The 20,715-nt window shown below is 32.2% G+C and overlaps 1 protein-coding gene and 1 long non-coding RNA gene across 3 annotated transcripts; both read left to right on the top strand.

Annotated features, from left to right (window-relative positions):
- Positions 1-389: 389 nt before the first annotated feature.
- On the top strand, positions 390-2,438 carry LOC107916227 (uncharacterized). Of its 2 annotated transcripts, XR_001689433.2 has the most exons (4): positions 398-595; positions 1,957-2,042; positions 2,116-2,172; positions 2,267-2,438. It is a non-coding gene; the product is annotated as an uncharacterized lncRNA (long non-coding RNA). The 2 variants fall into 2 exon arrangements; XR_005919743.1 differs by having other exon boundaries at positions 390-595; positions 2,116-2,438.
- A 15,268-nt stretch (positions 2,439-17,706) lies between these two features.
- On the top strand, positions 17,707-19,506 carry LOC107916226 (probable WRKY transcription factor 48). The gene is made up of 3 exons (XM_016845385.2): positions 17,707-18,384; positions 18,572-18,715; positions 18,820-19,506. Exons 1-3 carry the CDS (start codon positions 17,879-17,881, stop codon positions 19,250-19,252), a joined length of 1,083 nt encoding a protein of 360 aa, XP_016700874.1. The 5' UTR covers positions 17,707-17,878; the 3' UTR covers positions 19,253-19,506.
- Positions 19,507-20,715: the final 1,209 nt, after the last annotated feature.

The raw sequence follows: 20,715 nt of genomic DNA on the forward strand, positions 1-20,715 counted from the left end.
TAGATATTAAGTGCTTTCCTATATCTCTCGAGTCTACGACATATAGGAGTAATAATAATCGATGAAATCTCTCCTAATAAGGCGGAAAAAATTGTAAATTATGTTAGTTCGAGAAATATTATCTTTATTATTTTTATTTAAAAAATAAAACTTTTTAAAAATATATTCTTGCATATAGGTTTTCACCAAATGCATTGAATTTACCCATGAAACAAGCCCCATATTACATTGAAATTAAAGGTGATCATGGATTGGGCGTCCCGGTCCGGCCCGACGGCCCGCCCGAAATATGGGAGGGTTCGGGTAAAAATATAGGCTCGAAATATGGGTTTGGGCAAAAATTTTTAGCTATTTTTTTTTATTTTTAAAATTTATTATTACATTAATACATTTCCCATTTCCCTTCCCCTCCCTATTTTTCATTTACCCGACCCCGTGCATCTGATAAATCCCTAACCCCTTCCCTCCCTTTTTTTCCCCTAAATCGAAAATCCACCTCCACCGATCCACCATTCCACCTCCGGTCCTCCACGACTCCACCTCCGCTCTAACGGTGCTTCTAGCCTTCTACGTCTTCTACCTTTGAATTTCAGAGGTGAGTTTGTTGTTAACCCTATTTCCTGTTAACCCAATTCAAATTAGATTTTTGCTTTTGCTTTTTGCTTTTTGATTTTGATTGTGATTTTGATTTTTACTGTTATCGGTTTTCTGATTTTGATTTTGAGACATTGAATCTTCAGGGGGGATTTAATTTCTGCTATTTGACTACTACCTTGGTAGTCACAAGAATGGTTGAAAGATGAACTTCTTAGGCAATTAGTCACTCGCTTCTTTAAGCCATGCCCTTAGCACCAAGACTACTGGCCCTTCCTGCAAGAGCAGAAAGATCCATTCTTTGCCCCTCCTTCAAGGACAAGAGATGGGGATGAACGCTCGCTTATTCGATTCGTCATTTATCTAAGTTCATTTGTGATGAAATCTTTTCCTACCCTGAGGTCAGGCTTAAGCTTATTCCCGTCAGTTCCCTCACTCTCTTTCAATGGCATCTACTTTCAATTCATTAAGAAAGAGATTGCCCGTTGGATCAGGAAAAAAGAAAAAAAAAGAGTAGTTTTAGCAGATAGGAAATCACTTAGAAAAGAGGAAAAAATACTTTGCCTCTTTAGCTCTATGTTCTTGGCTGCACTATAGATAGGCATATTCAGTAAAATATTTTAACATGCCCTACTGCATATTTATTCTGTTTATGAATCGCAAATTATATTTTACAATCTTCATATTATTTAAATATTATTTTTGCATAATGGAAGAGTTATATGCTCATATCGTACTAGTGTCGAAAGTTTGATACATTTTTACAAACTATACTTCAACACATTCGGTATGGTGTATACATATTATTCTTTGCAACAAAAAGAGTGATTGAGTCCAACTAAAGCGAGTGAGTGAAAGGCGTGGCAAGAGAGTGAGTTCGACTCACGAGCGATCAGCAAGTGAAAGACCAATCCTTTAACGCCAGTACTGTTGTGAGACTGGTACTTGGTGGCTCACAAGCAACATATAGACTAAGGTTGCCCATCACTCACTCGCTCTTTTTTGAAGGCTATTTCTATTCTTTTTCTAGTATGGTTCCCCCATAAGAACACTGAACGCCCAGTTTCGCAAAGCAGCTCCTTCCCCAGGCCACAGCATAGTGTGGAATCTGGATCGTTTCATCGAGCACTAATATTCCTTTTAGATAGAAAGGTGTTTTGACTCTATTGGATCAAGTCATAACCTACAGCTTCTACTAGTATAGTATTCTTTGCAACATTTTTATTCTTTGCAACATTTTTATTTACTTAAAAACTATACCATTAAGGTTCAATCAAGCTAAAAAATATTGTTCTGTATCTTGATAGAATAATGCATGAGCAATTAGGTTGGAAATCCTCATGTTGCTTTTAACCTTTGCAGCTCATTAGATGCTAATGTTCAGTGCTACATGGCCTGTAGCGATTCATCGGTTAGCTCAGGAGTACATGGACCCTAATCCTGTTAAGGTAATTATCTGAATGCTTGATGGTGTTGTCATAGTTTCCTATATATTTGAGAAAGTAATAAATTTGTTTTCAGGTTGTGATTGGCTCAGAAGATTTAGCTGCCAACCATGACGTTATGCAGATAGTTGAGGTCTGATTTTATTTAACCGGTTAAACTGTCTTTCATATCAACTTATTTTGTATATATATAAATGCTTTTATTAACAGTTTGTTTTCCTATGTAGGTTTTAGATAATCGTGCACGTTATGAGCGATTGACTGCATTTAAAATTTCTCTTCATTGGCTAAATAGAATAGGCAGCATTTAAAATTTGCACTCTGTATGTGTGTGTTCTCTAACATTTTAATTGGGCTTCATTTAAATAAATAAGTTTGCAGATCCTTTCATTCCTTAAATTTAAAATGGTTCTTGAATTTTGATGCTATTATAAGCTTCACTTTGTTGTTGACTTTGAATTAAGCATATGAGCTATTTAAAACATGCGATAGTGCTAATCAATCTAATTTGATGATGTTAGTTTAACATGGCATTGAGATGGTCACTTGATATTCATGTGATTGCGTGTTATGCAACTAAATATATCATCTAGAATTGCTTGATGGCTCAAGTTGTTTGAGTTTAAAAGTTCAAAATCAGTTGTGGATACTTAATTGCATTAGAATTTTAAGTACTTTTTATTGGTTCAATTTTGAGCTTTTTTTTATGTTCTTTCATTCATTTAATTTCAGGAGTCAAAACTGTTGTTTAATTGAGTTGATTTTGTTTTGCATGAGTTAATTTACTAAAAAAAAGGGCAGGGCCGGGCTTGGGCTTAGGGATTTTTTCCCGGGCCGAGCCTGGACAAAATTTTAACCCCATATTTTGGGCTGGGCCCAGGCCTAAAAAGTGAGCTAAAAGTTTTTCTTGGGCCCGGCCCAAACCCAGCCCATGATCACCTCCAATTGAAACAGAATGTGTCCAAACATTCATGCCAAAAACACATTATAACTGCTATGGTTTTCACCTTTGTTGGATTAATTATTTATTTGTTGATTAAATTATTTAAAAGTTACAATTTACATAAATTTTTTATATATTTAAAATTTAATCTCCACTTTTATTTTTAAAAATTTATTTCTTTTACTTTTCAAAATTAAAAGTTTAGTATTATTAAAATTCTTTTTATTTTAAAATTTAATCTTAAATTTAAGTGAAATATATCAAACAAATTAAAATTAACCATTATTATAATTTAAAAAATCAGAAAAATTAGAGAGATTAAAATTAGAATTTACCCTTTATGTTCTCGTGTAAGAATAAAAAATGAAGGCTCTTTTATATATAGTAGTGAAGATTACGTTGCATGAGAATCATTTAAATCTTTATATATTATAATTTTTTTGAAAATATCTTTATATATTATAATTATTATGTACATAAGTTTGTTTTTGGTTAGTTAACGATTAAATGGGTAGACATTGATAACAAATTTTAAAATTATTTTATACTGATCAAAATGAAACTCGAACTCTAAATTATTAATTAAGATAAAAGAAATCATTGTTATCTCATCTGACCCGAGTTATAATTATTATATAATAGCTAAAAATAGCTAAAGAATAATAAGAAAAAAAAGATAGAATTGAACAACCGTACAGGCATTTTTTTTTTGTGCATTGCATAAGGCTTTATAATGGAATTCTCTTTTTTCTTTCATCGAAAAAAAAAAGAGAAAATATAGAGAGCGTCAATTAGACCCAAATCACTAAATAATCCAATTACCACCCTTCTTTTTTAGAATACAAAACACATCTAATGAACTACACCCAAGCCTTAAATTTGTAGAGATTCAACAACACAATGACATGTTAACAATAAAAGAGAAATTATATTGTAGCCTAATAACTTTGGGGATAGATTAGTTCAATGGACTCCTCCTCACTGTCATTGATCACCATTTCTCCTGTGCAAGCTTCATGCTATCCTCAGGTATTGGGTTTGATCTGGCCTTGCAAGTGGGCAGTGACGATGGCTGACAGCGTCGGGGTGTTCTAGCACAAGACAAGGGTGAGAACATTGGTGACTGTGGTTTCGTTGGGGGGGAAGATGGTGGCTAAATTGAGGTCGTTTAGTGCTGGCTCACTGGGATTAGAGAGTTGACAGAGATTAGGATAAAGAAAAATGGTGAAAGAAGTAGAGGTGGGGCGTTGGGCTCCCATAGAAAATATGAAGAAGACGATCTGCAACAGTTTCTTTCTTATCTCTCTTTTTCCCCTCCTTTTAATCGTGCAACTCCCTTCTTATTGATTTTTCATCTTTTTAAAAACTGCCATGAGGCATTCTTATCTTTTAATAACTTTCCCTTTTAGAAAAGAGCAGAGCTAACTACTAGACAATGTTTAGCTCCCTGCTAACGTCTTGGAAGAAACAGCGTGCATCTGCAGCCAACAAAGGTTCAACCGACACCGGAGCTGTGTGGAAAGCATGCAACTCATTCAGCTGGGCAGAACCGATCGGCAACTTGGTCCAAAGCACGGCCAACATGTCTTAGACATATACGTTCCAATTACGCTCACACAACGCATGCGCTAACCGCAGCTCAGCAAAGCTGCTGTCCACAGTAACACCACTCCTGAGAAGGGCATTATCACTCTCCACCGCCACACTACGGAACCCCCTATCCCATGCAAACTGAAGTCCGACGTACAACGTACGTGCCTCTAGTTGGAAAACCGACGAAACATCAATTGACATTGTGAAGCCACCTAGCCATTCCCCACAACAATCTCGCACAGCACCACCAACACAAGCACTGTTCCGTCGCTCAGACAACGACCCATCCACGTTGACCTTGACCAATCCACATTCGGTGGTTACCAACACATACGAGAATAAGAGCAGCTAGAGAGACGGTTGGGAAGATCCATAGTGATAATTGCTTGCCCAAACGCAATACTCGCTACCACCACATGCCTGCTGCTACCATTGGAATTACGAAAGATGAAACCATTGTGGTTCGTCCACAACAACCAGCAAGTCACTGGAAAAAACGTGTACCAATGGACCTAAGTCGAATGTAAGACGACAAGACTATCCGAATTCTACCACAACCAGCGTGCGAATCCACTGCTGAAAAAACGACCCAGAAACTCACGGAATAGGGGGAAGCCAGAAATATTGACAAGAAGGCCGGGATATTTAAAAAAAGATACGTTAAAAGTAGGCCTGGCCTATTAAATGTGAGCTCATTTTGATAATCAAAATTAACATTTAGATGCTTAATTTTATTGAATTTGTAATTATTTAAGTATTAATTATTTTACCAAATTAATATTTAAAAACTATTTTGTATTAGCTTACCAATGTTATTAAATTTATTATAGAAAATTATAAATTCTATAAAATAAATCAAATTAAAAGAAATTTTAGAAAACTTTGAGGGACCAAACACATAATCATCTTATTTTTAAACATTAATTATAAGATTAAAATAAAAAAATTTAAAATTAAAAGAGTTAAACTGAAATTTTACAAAATTTAGGGTGTAAAATCCATAAATTCGCCCCCTAAATTTAACAAAATTTGGTTCAATGGAGTGAAAACATATACTTATGTTGCTAGAACCAGTTTTGAAATTATATAAATAATACTTTGTGTTTACTTTTTGGAGTAAGCTAGGTAAGCGGGTATTAAGGCCCGAAGCCTGATTTAACTGAAAGAAATTATGGGCAAAACATGTCCATATAAGGTGACAAAAATTATCCAAATTTATGGGCCTTCAAGCCTTATCCAGACTAAAAAATAAATGATGATTCTTTTAAGTTATATTAATATTGCTACTTTGGTCCATATTTTTTTCTTTGAGAATATGCTTTTATATATATATCTTTTGGGTTCATGTTAGGGTTCATAATTATTCTGTGTTTTAAAGGTTTAAGTACGCATTATTTCTTTGAAAATGCAATATGACTTACCATTACACCCAACACACTTATCAATTACTATAATTCGTATTGGTTAGACCTAATAAAAGTTACATTTGATGCATTATCGTTATAAAAATAAAAAAAATTAAATTTGCTAATAAAATTTGATGTCAAGATAAATTTATGTATTGTGATTGTATTAAATATGAATTCTTAAATGTAATATATATGTATATATATAATCAATAAGTATTGGATGTAATGACATTATATTCTTAAGGGAAAGTGCAGGTCCGAGCTTTGTAAACGATGTTATTGAAAAGGACAATCATAAACCATGAATATGGACCATAAAATGGACATGAATAATAAAAAAGTATAATATTTATAAACAATAACAAACGTTAAATAAAATCTCAAATCCGAGGTTAAAATGAAAAGAAAAAATGTAGGTAGATGATGAAGTGAATGAATATTTGAAGGCAAATAATTGCGGTCCCTTCGGAAACAAAATATTAAAAGCTATGACTTGTCGGTCTGGATTGAAATTATATGTGTTTCAAAAGACATATTATGTTGTCCTTTTATGGCAGCCTGTGGTATTTTTTCGCTCTGCATTTCTCGACATGATGTTGAACCATGAATTCGGTTGGCAGACTGCTGCATTGAATTGATGTGAAAAAAGAAAATCCAGAAGAGGGGAATTGTTTGCAACTTTGTGACATAAAATGGATGTAAAAGAAGATTGAAAGCTTGAATAAGATGACCAAACCCATTCTTAATCCTTGTGATCTCTTTTTATATTTACCATATACCTTTGTTTGACTTGCTGTCTTTATAGGTTAGATTATATATTATTTTCTACAACTTGAAAGATGATGGAAACACCTCTTCCATATTTAAACTAACATTACACCCTAAAAGTTACAATAAAACCAATTTAAGATTTGACAAAATGTTGTTTTTATCATATTATTACGATGGTTCGTTTACACTTCATGTTGGGTTGATTATCTGCTTGTGTCAAATTATAGAGTGAAAATTTGAAGATTATAATATACTCTACACTTTGTATATTTGGAGTTTAATCCCTCTATTTTTACTTTTAAGAGCTTTAAATTATATATAACTACATAATATTTTAACCGAAACGTTAATGATATTAACTATTTACATTAATCAGTAACATTATAAAAATACAAGGACCAAATTATGTTAGAAACTAAAATCTAAAGATTAATTTTGAAATTGAAGTATAAGGATAGTGTGCTTCAGTGTACTCGAACTCATATCCTTCTATATTGGTAATAATATTCATGTCAATCGAGTTAAAACTTAATTGAATATTGTAAATGGGTCAAATAAAGATCTAATCACATGAATAACAAAATGGGAAGGAAGTGTTGAATTATACATTATTCATTTTGCCAAATGCTTAAACCATTTCCCTCCCTAAACATGTGTCACCATGGCAACACTCTTTTAATATATAGCTATAGAGATTACCATCGTTTCACATTGCAAATGCAAAGCAGAGGCTTTTCCTATGAATTCAAAAAAAAAAAAATTAAAACAAAGCGAGCAAGCCTTAAGGTGAGTAAAAAAGGGGTAAAAAAAAAACAAAAAGAGAGACGTGCACGCAAAGCGAGGGTGATTTGTCCGCACTCCCTTTGATGTAATTAAAGAGGATTTTGTCTGGTTGCGTTTTTTAGACACAGATTGACGCGTTTTAACGTTGCCATTCCTTTCTTTATTCTTAATTATTATTGACTTTGACTTTCCCATCTTAAATTTTTATTTTTAAATTTACGATATCAATAAACTTTTCTTTTGAATTTTTACTTTAAATAAGATGTTAAATTTTATATAAAAATGCATTTACTTTTCTTTTGAATTTTTACTTTTATTTAAAAAATGTGACAGAATTGAATAATTGAATATAAAATATTAAAGGAAAAGAAAGGCAGAGAGTGGAAAGCTAGCTTCCCATTGCCGCAATCTCCGCTGGGCGTTTCTCATTCCACTTCTTTCACGCCATGCCATAACATAAAATATGAAGTTGGATTATAATATTCTCACGTCACTTCTAGAAATTGGTTTGAGTCAACGGCTTTCTATATTTTCTTTTTGTAATTTAAGACACGACAGCTCTTTTTTACTTGTCAATGTCTTTTTATTTTTGGATTTTCCTAATAAATATGTTTACCATACTTTATTTTATATATTTATGCTTTACAAAATTTTAATTAAAATTCTCAACTATGAGGTAAATTATCTTCAAGGGTAGAACCAAGCATCAATATTATTAAAAAGATATTAAAACGTTATTTTTTTCTTTTTATATTTTTAATAAAACCATTAAAAATCTTGCATGGGTGAGATTTGGATCCTTGCCACCAATATTTAGAAAATTTTATGAGTTAATTGTACTCAACATCCCCAGACTATGATTTACATTTTAAATTGATCCCTAAACTTTAAAATGTTCTATTTACATCCTCAAAGTATCAAAATTATGTCAATTAAGTCTTTCTGTTATTAAAATTGTTAATTTAACTATTAAATGACACGTCTATCATATGTGGCATGATTTAAAATGAAAATTAAAAAAAAAAACTTAAACATTGCCTCATGACTTTTAAAAGTAAAAACCAAAAATTAAGTAAAACTGAAAGAGAGAATGAACGATAAAACTTCTATAAAAGCTTTAAAAACCTCGAAACAAATATTTTTACAACTTTTCTTCTTACAATATTCAATTTTCTTTTTAGCTTTCATTTCAACTTTTTTTTATATATAGAGAGACTTGAACTAGATTTTTTATGTTAAATAAAATTTTAAAATCATTATGATATATTTGGTGTTTTCTTCATGTTAACATGGATTATATGGTGACATATATTTTTTCTCAGTAGAAAAAACAACACAAAGCAGTTGCATCCTTAAAGTATTAATGACGCAGAGAAACAATATTACGCTCAGTTATCAATATATTCCTTACTGAATCTGGAGGCTCCCCAAACAGTTGTACATTACCCAATCAACTTGAAGTTATTTTCGCCATACGATCGACAACCTTATTTTGAGATCTCAGAACATGACAAAATCTTACTTTCCAGCCTCGCTTGGGCAAACTATGTATTAAGGCGTAACTCCCCCAATTTGCTATTAGTCGTTCCACCAGCTAAAATCAATTCTACTAGAAGCGTGTTGTCGCATTCCAGCTCAAGCTTTCTATATCCGTTCTCCTATGCTATTTGAAGACCTTGTAACACAACTTTTGCTTCAACCTTAAAAATTGTGTCCTTACCTATCCATAATGAAAATCCACACAACCATTTTGCATCAGCATCTCTAAATATACCTCCAATAGAAGCTCCTGATCTATATGAAGACAATGTTCCATCCGTGTTGAGCTTAATCCATCCCCTCTCTAGTGGCGACCAATAGATTGTAGTGACCGCTGGATTAGCATGTACCAAATTAGAAACCATTAGATCATAGCTCCTTGCCCAAACAAATCATGTATCAACTATATTCTGTATACAACTATGGCCATTAGAAAAACATAGCAATCACGACTTTTCCATAATAACTAACATAATGTAAAAAAGGGTGTATACCAATCAATATCCCTAACATCACAGTGTCTTGCATTCTGCATATTCCACAATAGTCAATCCTTAAGATCCATAAAAAAGAAAGTTATTTGAGCATGTCTCGGCACAACATAGAGCCAGATTGGTTTTGAGAATGAGCAATCACGAATTGCATGGATGCTAGATTCATTTACATTACCGTACCGTGGACAATGGCCATCATTAGTCATATTTCACATTGTCCGTTCCCCATTCGTCCGAAGTATATCCTGCCAAAGAAGCCAGAGAAACACTCGTACCCTCTGAGGTGCCTTAGCCTTCCATATAATCTTCCAAACCTTACGAAAATCGACAGCCTCACTTGGGTAGAGATTCATATAGGTTTCAGCCATGGAGTAAACATCTTTTGTCATCCATTTCCAAGCCAATGAGGGTGGCACCACAACAACTATCTGTAAGAGAATCTGATCAGGAACTAAGCTGCTTAAATGATTCCAATCCCAGTTACCAGATTCGTCAACCAAATTACAGACACGTAGTGTGTTATCTGAACTGCCACTCTATTTGAAAAACGTTCTAAGAGGACCAACCTCCCGAATCCACACAACATTCCAAAAGTTCGTTAGTTGATCACCCCCTAATGACCAATAAACATTGGCATTAACATCCAGCCATACCATCATCAAATATCTCCAAACAAACGAACAATTACTCCTTGAAATCGATGTTGGCAACACCCCATGAATATTATATTTATTTATAGTGTTAAGTATGACTCCTATTTCAGTCAAGTTTGAGAAATAATCTTCTAGTTAAACTCTGTTTATTTGTTTTAATTAAACACTGATTAGTTTAGATTATTTTATTATTATTTGACATATGAATTTAGCCTATAAATAAGCTCTTTTACAACATTAGAAAATACACCCATTAAATATTAGAACTCATAATACATTTAGAGAATTTTGTGTTTACGTTTTGAGGGTTCTTTGTTTTTGGGTTTTTGGGGTTTAATTTTTATCTCAATCTTTTTTTTTGCACTCTTCGTTTCTTTTGCCATTATAGTAAAATTATCTTTTCTCGTGGTTTTTTATCCTCTTTGGAGGAGTTTTTCCATGTTAAATTTGTGTGTTCAATTTATCAATTTCTTCTACTATTTTTACTTGTTCCTTGCATAATCGGGTCAATATCTAACATATAGGAAACCGAACCCACAATACATTTGTATCAGTGAATAAATGAAATCCAAATTTTATTAGAAATAATTTATTTTAACCAGATAACCTTCTCAATCCTAGCCGACCCGCAACTAAAGGTCGACGACACTTTTCCCATGACAAAAGAGACGGTTTCCTCGCCTCCGAACTAGCTCCCCATATAATGGTTGTTCTCTAGAATCTAACTTTTTTTTTTTTATAATTTATAATTAAAATGAAACAAACTTCCCCTAGAACCGCCATTAGTGGATATAATGTCAACACTAATCTAGAATCAGAATCAGAATTCATATTTCATATTTCATATTTCATAGTTTATGAAATATATCATGAAGAAAGTATTGTCAACCCAATAATGATTTCGTTAGAAAAAGAAAAAACCCTAGAATAACTAAGTTTATAATTAATTGAAAACAAACACTCAATGAACCCAGACTTGGATATGTGTGAATTTATCCTTCAAGATATGGTAAATGAATCTCTCTAATTGCAATTAATCATTATATGTAGGAGAATCTAAAATATAAAATAGTATGAAATGGGGTTTATGTAAAAACTTTGGAATTATAACCTCATTTATATTTGAACTTCCACATTGTCAAGCCTTTGACAAATGGTAGGTTGATGGTTACTAAGAATCATTAATTAGTTCCAACTAAGTCCATTAATAACTAAGGAAGTCAACAATCGTCATCTTCAAATAAAAAGGTCGGTTACAGATTATGCATTAAAATACTGACTTGAAATAATTAAACTATTTGTTGAAGCTAAACCTTTGGATATATCATTATTTATTCAATGCCAGACAGTTTATTTAGTTGCAAAGCAATGAATGGGGCAGTTGAGCTTCAACCCTTCTCTACCATTAAAGGTCCAAACCAATCACTTGCCCTCAACATAATTGTACTTCAATTTGTGCATTCTTCTAAAATTTGTGATGGGTATGAAAGGAGTAAAAAGTGGTTCCACCCAACGTTTACTTACAGTTTCTTTTTTATTCACGAGAAAATCCTAACAACAACATGATTAATGATTAACGCAAATTGAACCTAAACTACACTTGAAATGATTACTAGTTTTATAAATTTGTAGATAAAGCGAAACTGATTCCTTTCTTAAAAATGCTAATAATGATGGGTAGTGCAAGTATCTCATACATGTGGGGGCACACCAATCATCAACTTATCATCAGCTTTATGATTTTCTTTTTTGATAAAATTTTTATATTTAAAACAAATGTGATTACATATCTTTTTGAATCCAATATAATTCTATTGCCTTCCTTAACCTATAGCTAGGGTTTGTGGAAGATCATAAAAGGCTACAAATTTTGGCTTTTGGATACTTCTTTTCTCCTCATAAAATACATCATAATAACACACTATGCTCTTCTCATATTTATAATTTGATTCCTTTACTACTTAGATTTCAGAATTTATATCAAATTGTTGACATTGTTAAAATTATTTTGTTAAATCTAGGTTCATTACAATATCATTTTTTTAATTACATGTCTACCAAGTAAACTATTTTATTACTTTAAAATGTCACACCAACAAATTTAACAAAAAATTTTAACAGTATTAACAATTAAACCTAAATTTTGAAATGTGGAAAGTAAAAAATAAAAATTAAATTCTTAAAAATAAAAATATAAAAACTAAATTTCAAATTTATAAATAATACATAAACTTAAAACATATTTTAATTTTTAGTCCAACTTTCAACCTTGGGCACCAATTATTTTACTCCTAAAACTCCTTTTAATAATGGGCAAAAAAGTCTATATATCCAAAAATAACAACAAGAAGCTTAATGGGTGTAATATCGGTGGCATTGCTATGATATATTAGTATGGTTCTTAACTGTATTGTTGGGTTTCTTGTTTATTTGTGTTAAATTATAAGGTAAAAATTTAAAGAATAAAATTTGCTTTAGGTTCATATATATTTTATATATTTGTAATTTAGTCCTCTTACGTTTATATTCAGAAATTTAGTGCCTCTAGTTTCAGATTAAAAAAATTCAGATACAATTATTACAATTTTTAAAATTCATCTATTAAATTTTCTAGTGTCACATTTTGAAAAAAAAACACTTAATAGTCATATAACAATAAAAATAATGTTAAAAATATTGATTAAGATTTTTTTCTTGAAAACTGTCATTCAAACTCGTCATGATAAAATAATTATTTTTTATGGAATAATGTTCTTAAAAATTGTTTACACCATCATTTCTTATTGAAATAGTACAAAAGCAAATAGGTCAAATTATGTCAAAAAGTAAAGTAAATCAATAAAGCTCAAGTTTCAGCATAGTTTAGAGGCCAAAATTGAAATTTGAATATTTTCCTATAATGTAAAAAATGCAGCACAAATCTAAAAGAAATGGGAAGTCATGAGTTAGTCTCTAAGACTTGTATGACAATCAAATTATATATAACCATATAATATTTTAATCGAAAAGTTAAAAATATTAATTATTTGGACTAATTGATAACATTATAAAAATGTAAAGACCAAATTTTGTTATAAATTAAAGTATAGAGATTAAATCTCAAATTTGGACATGATAGAGGGACTAAAACTAAAATTTAACCATTTCTCCAAATGTAAAAGAAAAAAAAGGTAAACTACACTAGAGATCACCCTAAAACAACATTGTTCCTATTTTGGTCACTCTAACTTTTTTGTCAATTTAGTTATTATTGTTAGAAAAATTGACCAAAATGATCGCTCAATCGTTAAACCCTTAACGAATTGTTGGGGACCTGCAAAAAAAGAAAAATTGTTCTTCTAGTCCCTTTAAAAATTTCAAAAAATTTTAAGTTAATCCCTTAAATCTTCATGAAATAACATAAAGAAATGCTAGATCCAGCCTTCCATATGTTTCCGCTGATGTCTTCCCCCACTACCTCCCCCGTTTTCTCCTCTTATCTCGACATTAAGGTAAACTTCCTAATTACCCATATTTTTTTATTTTCTAAACTAAATAATTTAGTTACACCATTTTTTCAAATACACCATGATTTATGAGAAGATGCTAACTCTTCAGGCATAAATTATATGTAACAAGAGTTTTTTTTATAAAAAATGCAAAATCTTTTATTAACCTAAACATTGAAACCACAGAATAAGTACAAATATGTATAAAATATGGTGAGAGGTGAGATATCCAAATATGGGTAAGTGAGTAAAATAATTGGAAAATATTGAAGGCAAAATCTAGTACTGGTACATCGACTATATTTACACATGGGATGACTGATTTTTTATTGAACCCCCGATGGCTTGGCACATGAGATGATGGCCACACCGACCAATCATCAACTTATGATATTTTCTTCATTTTATATTTTTATTTTTTATTTTTAAAACCTTTTTAATCTATAGTTAAAATATGATACAAATATTCCAACGTGATCAAATTTACATAAAAAAATATTTATGTATTAAACTTCAAAAAATTATAAAGTAAGGGTCTGTTTGATTGAAGGAATTGATTTTACGGAAAATCATTTCCAACTTTTCCAGCGTTTGATTGACAGAAAACATTCTCCATTTGGAAAATGAACTCCAAAACAAGGGAAAATGGGTTACATTTTAGGGAAAATGTCTTACCCTTTCAATTTTGGTAAGACATTTTCCGTCCTCTCCTCTCTATAGCCTTATTCATTCCTTCCTTCATTTCCGGTAGAAAATTGTTTCTATTTATCAATTTTCCAGTAACTTGTTTTTTTAATTATTCAATACTTGTTTTTTTAACAAAATTACAAATAATTTATTTGATATTAATTTTTTTCAATTTATAACGATTAATATGTGGCTTAATAATTGAGTATTATTATAAATAAATCATTGCAATATATGTAAAAATAATTTAAAATATAAAAATTTATTAATATATATCAATATATGTAAAAACAATTTTTTCGAAAAATATTTCCAGGAAATCTGCCAAACAGCTGAAAATATTTTACACAGATTCAATCAAACACCAGAAAATATTTTCCAGTAAATCATTTTACAGAAAAGTAAAACATTTTCCTGAAATCATTTTATGGAAAATATTTTACTGGCAATCAAACAGACCCTAAATATTATTTTGAAATTACAAAATACATGAATAAAAAATTGAAAACACTAACAAAAATGAGAATGGAATCCATAGATGGAAAAGGAAAATAACAATAACATGTTTGGTTTATATAGTTGGTACCTGCAACACCACCTCAATTAAACTCTATCTTTATAATATTATATATATTTAGATTGATTTAGTTTTTATTACGTGTCAATTAAACATCAATTTAGCAGTATTGATTGATTCTTAACTCGATTAGCATAGATATTGTTTCCAATAGAAGAGGACGTAGGTTCGAGTGCGCTAAAGCGTATTATCCTCCTATTTATGGGTTGGGGAAGGACTATGGGTAATTCTAAACATTGCATCAAAAACATTAATTTAGTTAAATAATGATAAAAATATATTTATTCTACAGAGTATATTATGTTATTTTTAGGATATTTTTGTTATTTTATTTTTTTATAGAAAAATATATACATATAATAGAATTTGAATCCGGACATTTATATAGCTTTTAATACCCGTACTTTATCGCTCATTTAAAGCATCATTTGCTTTTTATATCGATATTTTATAAATATATTGATTACGTTATTCTATTTTCCCTGAATGTATGTACATATATGCCCTTCTAAGTCAACATTTTTTATATAATTAATTACACTCCATTGCTAATTAATTTATCTCCCTCAAGGTGATGCTTAAATAATTCAAGGGTTTTCTTGATAATGTAGATCTGAGAAGTTAGTAAACAAAAGTATATTTTATCAATGTGTTTGGTAAGAAAAATAATTCTTTTTCACCCTTTTGTATATAGTCATAGTTGGCTTACACCTTCTATAATTTAAATTTAAAATAATTTATTTTTTTCAAGAGTAGGAAATGGAATAACACGGTTTGAATTCATCATTTTTATTACTTTTTTCGCTCTATCTTCCCATTCCCCAATCAGTACATTCATATAATTATAGAATCTTTACATATGTTTAAAAATAAAAATAAAAATAATGAGAGTTGTAATGGTGAATTTGAATAAGTATGAAAATTAAAGTGATAAATGAAAATAAATTGAAAGTTGGAAGGGAGCAGCTGTAAGTTGTGAGAAATGAGATGTAGTTTGAGGAAACAATGGTCAACATTATTATTATTCTCAGTCGGTGATGGGTTGAGTAATTCCAGCACCACATCTTCATATCTCATCCAACCCTCAACATACAAACACGTGAATTGGAACCAATCTAATTTACATTTTTCAAATCCAATGCCCTATCCATATCATTTATAAAAATTATAAACGCCAACAATTTTACCACTGTAAATGTAACTTCTTTGCCTTAATTTTTTTTTATTTTAATTAGGCATGCAATTTGTATTTTTATAATATTTTTAAAAATTTAAATCGAATGGTTAAAATGTAAATTTATTAAAAGTCTACGTCTAAAGAAATAATTAAAACCAATATATATATATATATAAAGAAAGAAACAAGCGTAAATAAAATGGTTGAAAAATAGAAATCAGGCGGAAATGGCAAAAACCTGGGGGAGAAGAATATAAAAAAAGAAAAAAAAAAGATTATTAGAAGTGGAAAATGAAGATGGCGTGTAAGGGAAGCAACCACAAGAGAAGGAAAGAATATACCAAAACCGCGTAAAAGAGCATGTGGTTTGGTTTGGGAAGAGAAGGTGGCCGTTGGATGGGACACGTAGGAATGGAAAAGAGGACAAAAATACACGTGTAAATGAAAAGGGGGGCGACATCGGCCGTGATTCGGGGACCAAAATGCTGGGGAAATCATTTTTATCACAAAATTACAAAACCACTTTTTATGTAGCAGCACAGAATGGTGGACAGAAATTTGTAACTTATTTTTCCACATTTTTCACTTCCATTTTCCTTTTCTTCTTTTTCTGGGATTTTCTCCGTAGAAGTTTGGTTGTACCTTTGAAAACACGATTACTATTTTTTTTTGTCGGCAATGACAAAAATTGAAAATCCCTAGACGAAAATTCTCACATAAATAAATAAAAACTAATACCATTAGGACATTTGAAGCAATTTGCATCCATCCAAATATCAAGTATAGACAAAACCGAAGATATATATTTTTGTATTTGATAAATTTGTAAGAGACGAAGTTTGAATTTGCATAATGCTGTTATAATTAGTAAAGTTGAATGTAGTGAATAATATAGACGGAATTCGGATTGAACCAGGTTATATTGAATTTGTAGGACAGTGTCTGGTGAGGGGTGTGGGTTTTGTCGGGGAAGAAGTGGGCGAGTGATGAGTTGGAAACTCAGCTGACGCATACATTGGCTCAGCATTTCATAACGCGCTTGTTTATTTTTTGATATAGATTTCACGTACTACTTTCTGATATGAAGTTAAATAATGAAGACTAAAGGTGAGTTTGGATGGGCGGTGTATTTATCTGCGGTGAGTGTAAAAACAGCGGTGGCGGTAAGATTAGATACTGTAGCGATACTATAACGTGAGACAAAAAGTAAGTTAAACGCACCACACCGCACCCAATCGCCCATCCAAACCCACCCTAAAGTTGGGTGGCCTTGACAAGCCAAAAAGATGGAAAAATAATAGAGGTGTAAGTAATTAAAAGAGAAAAGATTTGTTTAAAAAATAAAATAAGAAAGGGAGTAAAAAAGACGGCCCCCGTCAACGCGTACCCAAAGGTGGACCTAAAAGAGAGGGGGCGGTCCAAAAGCAATAAATGCGGTCCAACACCGGCCTCCCTTAATCGCCACGTACCGTACACCTAATCAACCGGCAAATGCCGGTCTCTACTCTTCTCCTATGCTTATACTATAATCCCAAGCTGTTCTCCAAATTCCCAACCCAAAGTCTTTTTCACATCCACTTCACCCCATTTTCTCACTCTCTTTTTCTACCATTTTTTTTTCTTATGAAAAAGTCTCTTTTTGGTTTAATGCAAAGATAAGAACTTTGGGTTTCTTTTGTTTCTTAGATAAACAAAAAATATGGAGGAGAATATGTGAAAAAGTGTATGGAGAAGAAGAAAGAGAATTTAATTTCCATGGCGAATTTAAGGTTTTCCGATGAGAATCCGTCGGCGGTGGCAGCAGCAGCAGCAGCAGCAGCAGCGACCAGTTTCGGTGGAAGCATCTTTGACATGGCAACTGGAGCAGGGGCATGTGATGGAGATACTAAGTGGGGGTCTTCTTTAGGTTTCATGGACTTGCTTGGCATCCATCAAGATTTCATTGCCCCTTCTTTATTCGATTCCTTTCAGCCACCACCGATTCTTCCACCACCACCTCCCTCAACATCATCTGAACCACTTCTTCACCAACAACTGGACACGAAGCAGCTTCAAGCCCTTCCATCGCCGGCCTCCATCGTGCCGGAATCTTCTGAAGTTTTAAACAACCCTGCAACACCAAACTCTTCTTCCTTCTCTTCTTCATCTAATGAAGCTGCAAATGATCATGAACCAACCAAAGCTGAAGATGATGAAGAAGAAGAGCAGGATCAAGACAAGACAAAGAAACAGTAAGCTAACCTCTCTTTGACTATCATTTATGGTTTTGGATTCAATACTCACTCTCTCTATTTATTGTTTCTGTTTTTGAGTTAGATATTTGGGGTAGTGTGGGATAAACTTTTGGTTGCTTTGTGTTGCTGACTTTTTAAGTAAAGGTTTTGTTTTTTAGCTTTGCTTTTGCTTTTATGGGTTTAGGTTGAAACCCAAAAAGAAGAACCAAAAAAGGCAAAGGGAACCGAGATTTGCGTTCATGACAAAGAGTGAAGTTGATCACTTAGATGATGGTTACCGATGGAGAAAGTATGGCCAAAAAGCTGTGAAAAACAGCCCTTTTCCCAGGTATCAATCAATATCTAATCTAATAACCCCTCTCCCTTTTCATATTGGTCCACTAATGTTCATTTTCAGTAAGCATATTGCTTTATTATATGGTTGAAAAACAGGAGCTATTATCGTTGCACCAGCGCTGGCTGTGGAGTGAAGAAGAGAGTCGAGAGATCCTCCGATGATCCCTCCATCGTTGTCACCACTTACGAAGGCCAACACAAGCATCCCTACCCGATAACCCCTCGAGGAAGCATTGGAATCAACATGGATCCCTCCTCTAGTTTTGGCCGATCTTTTGTTGTTCCTCAACCTCAATATTTACATCAGCAGCAACAATTGCAACCCTATATATATAACTCATCGCCTTCTTTGAACATTACTAGTATCACTAGTAGTGGCTCTAGCTTCAATGCCTCGATTCCTGATTTCCTTCAAGACAGACGTTTTAATACTCCTCCTACTTCTTCTTCAGCTTCGTTACTAAGAGACCATGGACTCCTTCAGGATATTGTTCCAACACAGATGAGGAAAGAGGCAAAGGAACAGTAAGACAGTACGGGTTCTTTTTTTATATGTAATTATATGGTTGCTGGTATGTAGTTTCCTAATCCTTTACTAACTGATAAAGAACCCAATTCACTATATCTTTTTTTATTCAATCTATTATCATCTGTATAAAATCACCTGTCTCTTTATAGTGTTTTTGCAGGAGAAGTGGTTTTGTACTTGGTTTTTCTTGTGGTTATTATTCTTTGTATTTAAGGAGAATTCAATTATGGAAATATTGGGGTTTTTTATTATTATTAATTTCTTCCATTTTTGCTACACGTTAGTCATTTTCTTCTCCTTTTCTTTTTCATTGTGTGCATTGTCAATAGAGAAAACGTAGGTACAAAGAAGACTTTAGGGTTAGGGTTTTTTTCATGAAAAAGTCGTCATGCAGACTAGTTGTTAGCAGCAACTTTTTATTGGATGGGTCAAAGCTCTTGAACTTGTAGAAAAAGGAAGCTGGGAAATCTACCCTAGGAAGCTAGAGAAAGAGAGAGGGCAGGGCAGTGAAAACAATGTGTTAAAAGTTAAATTATTATTTGAATGCCATATGTTTCATTGATGGAAGTGCAAAGAAAAAGATGAAAAAAAGCAGCTAAAAATCATGGCTTTTTCTTCCTTTCCAAGCTATGGAGATACAAGTCACTAAATTATGGAATGTGAGCATAATATCTCTTTCTACAAGTCTTCCCCGTATTAGCTATTACCACACATGCTTCGCTACTTATCTATGGGCAGAAACTATAATGAAAGCGGAAGAGGTTAGGGATGTCCAAGAATCGAGCCTTAGACCTAATGTCAATTATACGATCCGGTTTGACAACATGAAATCTGGGTTGGGAAGAAAAGTTGCTTTGAGGAGTAATGGCATTGTATCATATTAAATATCCCATCCTCTAGCTTTAACTTAAAAAAGAATATTTCATGTCATGTACAGACTATAGACCAAGCATATATGCATATATTCTTTGTTATCGAAAGTCTCAATATGCACACTTGAATTTCATAAATGGAAACTAAAGAGAAAGTAAAATCTTTTTGAATTCACTGTATATATAGCAGCAATATACTCTTTTTATTTATTATTTGTTGTTTATATAAAATGAAAATAAAAATTACAGTATTGTCTGTTAAAGCATACTGTGATATGAGAGTGTTCCAGGTCAAGATACTTATTATATCATGCATTAGTTTGGGAGAACCGGCCACCTCAGGAACAAGACGTATATGTAAGTTCGAAGATGTAAGAATAAAGAAGAAGGTGAGGCAAAGAATAATGAAAATTTCCTGGATTGTGTTATCAGTATCCCGTTGGAAGATTTTTGCATACAACAGCTGGCTTGAAATTTAGACAGCATCTTCTATTTCTGCTAATGTTAATTTTTATATATATACACACACACCATCGATCCAGAAAGGATATGTTTTTTGGGGGGGTTAAAATTCTGAACCACGTGCATGAA

This window comes from Gossypium hirsutum, chromosome D10 (genome assembly GCF_007990345.1).
Source record: "Gossypium hirsutum isolate 1008001.06 chromosome D10, Gossypium_hirsutum_v2.1, whole genome shotgun sequence".
In the NCBI taxonomy this organism is placed as follows: Eukaryota; Viridiplantae; Streptophyta; class Magnoliopsida; order Malvales; family Malvaceae; genus Gossypium; species Gossypium hirsutum.